The sequence below is a fragment of the Semicossyphus pulcher genome, unplaced genomic scaffold, assembly GCF_022749685.1.
Source record: "Semicossyphus pulcher isolate SPU_LCO1_2020_fin unplaced genomic scaffold, fSemPul1.0.p SCAF_1, whole genome shotgun sequence".
NCBI lineage: Eukaryota > Metazoa > Chordata > Actinopteri > Labriformes > Labridae > Semicossyphus > Semicossyphus pulcher.
In genome coordinates, this window is record NW_027211603.1 from 37,485,449 (window position 1) to 37,490,824 (window position 5,376).

Consider the following 5,376-nt stretch of genomic DNA (forward strand, 5'->3'; position numbering starts at 1 on the left):
GACTGTATAAAAAGATGGCCGACATGACAGCTCCCTCAAAGTGAAGCCAAACCCTCTCTATCGCCCCCTGCTGACTGGCTGCAGTATAGGTCATTCCTCCTCCTGCATGAAGGACAAACAGCCTAGTACATTTTCTATTTACATTGTTCGCTGAATGGAACAAAGCACTAGGCTAGTTTGACTAAATCCTTTTGACACAGGGTCAGTGTCCTGTGTTTTTCACGCTTCGAGCTGCACGCTACTGTCTGAACAGTTTGCTCTAATGTCAGGCGGCTCAGTGTCATCATGTGACATGACACTTCAGTCATGTGATAACAGAGGTCGACCACAGAGTTCATCAGCTACTAAGAAGTACCTTAAAACTGTTTATTTTTTAAAACACAGCTTGATTTACACATATCATTGTTCATTAATGTTTGTGGTGTATGGTCTTAGATTAACCTGCCTGTTCACACCTTTATAGCAACATCAGCCTGACAAAGAGCAGAACACCTGCACAGCATGTCAGCTTTAAGCACCTTCAGTGGAAACATCAGTACAGCCCTTGGAACAGTGACGAACCTGTATGGTACTATAACAGGGGGAATCGATGACAGCTGAGTCTGATGAGCGATACTTGAGCTGCATTCAGACCAAAAGTGAAGCACATTCTTGCCTGTGGTACGGGTTCAAGGTGACAGCGACATTTTTGGTAATTTGCGTTGGACAAACACAACCTGAGAATATTTCCCTTCCAGCTAAGTGAATCTCCCCTCCCTCTCCAGGAACTGTCTGGATGAACTTTCCAGCTGCTTCCAGCTCCTTGAGAGTTTGGACCAACCACTTCTGATGCAGCGTCCAGACATCATGGTTTCAAGACGCTGACTGATTTTTCTCACGATTGTAAAAATCAACTCATAAATACAGATGACGAGTTCACGTATGTGTGAGATACATGTCTGACTTTGCATGTAATCGTGCCATGCTGAAAATGTGCTTCTCCCTTGGTTTGAACACACCGCTCGTGTTAATAATTTCACCTGAGCTATTTCTGCCGTAACAGGTGAACATGCAGTGAATGAGTCTGAGCGCTGACTTTAGAGGACAGGTGAAACACTGGCTGACCTAAACTTTTAAACAGGCAGTAAAGAGTCAGCTTGAGTTTGCTGAACACCGCTGGTGATGAAGAGCTACTCGTCGTCCACAGACAGGACTTCGTCTATGAGCACATCGTTGGCGTCCACAGGGATCTCCTGACACAGCTGCTCTCTGAAGGCCAGGGCGATGGTGTAAGGCTTTCCCCGGGGGTGTCTGATGCAGCGCTCCAGGTACGTGTCATAGAAGCCCTTCCCTCGGCCCAGACGATTCCCCGAGCGGTCAAAACCCAGACCTGGCATCAAGATCAGGTCCAGACCTCCTGGAAACAAGAGCAGAGGGTGTCAGGAGTTACGAAGGGCTGAGAGTGTCAGCTGTGGTGTTCCTCAGATATCTGAGAAAATACTGCTTGTGTTTGCCATCAATGTCACACATGATCCTGAATCCCATAATTCAGCCACACAATGAATTAATAACCTTTATGCCACATACTATATGATTATAATGTGATGAGTCATACTGTGGGGTTTAGTTTCAGGTAGAGTTGAAAGTCATTATTTTGGGCTCAAGACCACATAATCATTTGTCTTCTGAATTTAATTTCCTTTAGAAGAGCTCCCTCAACCATTATTGATCAGCTGATGCCGATTGTCTCTTTTCCCATTGCCAGTGAAGTATACTTTTGCCGGTCTCTTTTCTGCTGCGTCACCGTCTCAAACGTGCATGGTTTACTAACAGGGTTAGTAAACAGTGAAGATGTTACGGTGGTTAGGTCTTTATTGGATCTATTCCTCATTCAGCCTGTTTATCAAACTCGGCGCCGACAAATCTGGAACGATGTCCGAGCGCTGCTCGGATGGAGATGGGAATTTGTAGCTGAGATGACAAGGAGTCGCAGAAGTTAGCAGCGGAGCATAGCATTGCGCCGGGAAGAGGGCGGAGATTAGCGTGACGACACAGGTTTTGTGTTCCCATCATTGCCGAGGTGATAATTACCCGGGGCTACTGCAGAGTCATGTGACCCGGGTCTGAATGATGATTGTAACCTTTCCCACTAAGCAAAAAAGCCGCGGGTCAGCGGGTGTTAGTGGGTTTTTTAACCAGCAGTGGGAAAGCGGCTGGGATGACAAGGAGCTCAGTCTTGGATAGGTTGAGCGTAAGTCAAGCTGTAGTCAGTCATTAGATTTGTGATGCCCATGTTCACACAGAGGTCAAATAAACACACTGTGCGCACAGTAAATACACTTTAAAGAAACAACAGCTCCCCCTGCTGGTCAATCTTTGATACAGTTCCACAAGGAGACCAACACATCAGAAATCACAATCTTTGTGTGTGTGTGTGTGTGTGTGTGTGTGTGTGTGTGTGTGTGTGTGTGTGAGCTCTAGCCCCTGCCCTTGTGCCTTGTGAGTCAAAAAGACCCCAAAACTTTTTTTTTTTCAAATGTATCAATAGCAAATCAAATATATATATCGAAGACAGAAATGTAAAGTAGTATTCACGAAAAGTATGCCTCATCAATTTAGGAAGTACTTTGCAGTGAACACTGACGGACAGCATTACTTGTATGTAAACATGTCAAATCTGTGGTTTGTTTATGGAATAATGTTGTTCACTACAATATAAACTGTTGGCATGTTATCAACATCATTTTTTTGTGCTTGAGCCCCTGCCCCCAAAAATGTCTGTGCACAGTCCTGAGGGTAAGTGTTGTCTTTAGTTCATGTTAAGAATAAAAAATAATAAATGCCTCATAAATGGAACAGAAGTGAAGCTGACTCATCATAAATGATCCTGATCTTATTTTGTTGAGTGTGTTTCTATAAGGAAACATTTCTACGCGTATTTCTTTTCTAACATGAATTAATAAATATCTTCATATTTATAAAAATCACTTTACGGCCTGTTTTTGACACTTAGGTGGAATACAAAATGAATACACTTGAGTATTGTGATATTTTGTCTCCTGTACTGACTCTAAGAAACACTGTTTGAGTGTTTCATGAACAGTTTACAGGCAGAGATTTTATTTCTTTCATATAGAGGAGATCAAATGCAGAGCTCACTGTTCAGACAAGTCTGCCTCTTTTTTACTCTGATATGATGCATATGATGCGTTTAAGTTACTTTGAGTGTAAAATATACAGTATATCTACTTGCTTAATATATCTCTATCTATTGCATTGTAAGCCCTGATGTGTTTAGTACTGACGAATTCACACAGCCCACAAAGCAGAGGTAGAGATTTTTATTGTGCCAATGTAATGTCAGTATTGTATTCCGTCCTCCTTGGATCATTATTTTACCTGGGCCAATCAATCAATGAGTTTATATAAAGGTTATCTGAGTACACTTTACACATGGAGCAGGTCTAGACTGAACTCTTTATGATATTGACAGGACCAAGCATTGTTCTGTCTGACCTGCAGGTGTCGCTGTGGCTTTGTTAAAGTTTTGCTGTAGAGAGAAAAATATTCTATAATTGATACTAATATGAGTTGATGCGGCGATTCCCTTCCTCTCAAACACAGAGGAGCAGTAACCCTCAGGCCCACCTGCAGATAGCGCCTCCTCTCTGCTGTGATCGTCCTCTGCAGGCTGTTGGATGTTCCAGGACGTCAGAGGCAGCGTCTTCATGTCGTCCACACTGCGGAGCTGCAGCATGTCCATGTAGCTGCTGCTGCTCTCATACCTGGGAATGAAGCAGCTTTTGCCCCATTTAAACACATCTTTGATGATTTCCTCAGTGCGCACTTCATCGTGCATGCTGAGAAACACGGCTATCCGCTGACACGACACGTACTTGGGGTGTTTGAACAGCTAGAAGAAGAGCAGAGGAAGATACATATAAATGATTATCAGAGCCCCGGAAGAGAGATCAATATAACTAAATAACAGGATTTACATATTATAAAATGAATTTTTAAACGTTTTTAAAAGAGTTTTTCTTGATAAAACCAATCTTTTTTCCCATAATGTCTTTCCAAGTGTTTTCTGACAAATGTGTTTCTGCATGTTCATCACAGAGAGAGATCTTTGTGTTTACAGCCCTTTTAAATTTCTGACAACCAGGTATTCATAAGGAAGCTTCAAGACCGTTTTTACACTGACGCAGTGAGAAACAAATCTTTCCTCCTGCAGAGTCAGCTGGATGTGGGGAAGGGGACATATCTGCATGTAGGTCTGACTACATTGAAATGGCAAATGACAATAACTGAGGAACTGTTTGGATGTAAAAATGTCCTTTAAGTGAATAAAATCCCCTCGAAGTGAGTGTTTACCATTTCTGGTGTTGATAGGGGGTTACCAAGGCCAGACTCAATTCCAAACAGGACAACTTAATAATTAATCTGATTATCAGTGGTTACATAACGGAAAACTTCAGCATGGGGAGCTAGACTAACTTAGAACATCGGCTTTGTTTATGAAGACTGAATGAAATCAACATTCATCTGAATAAGAGTTTCCTTCAGTGCATGCAAGAACAACTATGGAAAGTAGCGCTAGGCCAAATAAACATTGTTTTTGTTTTTTGTATTATTGGCTGATATATCAAAGCTGATAGCTCATCTTTAACTGCATGTCAATGAGTAATTTTAAATGTAGAAGTTAGTGTGTCTCGTACCTTCTGTGAAACGACCAGAGACTGTCGCAGTTTCTCCTCCTCGCTCAACGTTGCGACCCGCCGCTTGATCTCTCTCCTCAGAGCCTGTTTCGTTGCTCGCAGAGCGGACATCCTGTCACTACACGGTGATGAAACTATCTCTGCAGACTGCTCTGTAACGTCCTGCTCTCACTGATTTCGACATCTATGTCGGTTTTTCTAACTTCATGAGTTACACATTAACAGGTACGAACACGTGACAGGCGCTGAGTGCCCTCACAAACTAATGTCAGCTCAGACTTCAACGTTAAACTTCAGAAATTACAGCTAACGTGGACACCGCACCGCGCCGCATGTCTGTGACGTCACCGCGGCGTGCTGGTGACGTACCGAGTTGCGTGCTCCTCGCGGGAGCGCGCACTTTGAGAACTAGAGGAGACCGGGAGGGTTGTTTGTATTTCTGTTACTCTGAAACTATTTGGACTAGACAAACAAAATGTAGAAATCTTAAAGGTACACCTGTCTGCTAATTAACCATACGTATTTAAAGATGATTACAAATAATAATTTATAATATTTAAATGGAAGAAGTCACTGACCCAGCCCTGGGATATCACTGGCTGCAGGTTTGCAGTTTGTTATCATACTCATTCTCACTTTTTATCTCAGATTCCCAAAGAAAGAGACACAAACCTCCAAC

General features: G+C 42.8%; 1 protein-coding gene across 1 annotated transcript; it reads right to left on the minus strand.

The window, feature by feature from the left end:
• Positions 1 to 390: 390 nt before the first annotated feature.
• On the minus strand, positions 391 to 5,008 carry mthfs (5,10-methenyltetrahydrofolate synthetase (5-formyltetrahydrofolate cyclo-ligase)). The gene is made up of 3 exons (XM_069662127.1): positions 4,698 to 5,008; positions 3,628 to 3,892; positions 391 to 1,396 (listed from the first exon to the last, which is right to left on the minus strand). Exons 1-3 carry the CDS (start codon positions 4,806 to 4,808, stop codon positions 1,170 to 1,172), a joined length of 603 nt encoding a protein of 200 aa, XP_069518228.1. The 5' UTR covers positions 4,809 to 5,008; the 3' UTR covers positions 391 to 1,169.
• Between the last annotated feature and the right edge of the window lie 368 nt (positions 5,009 to 5,376).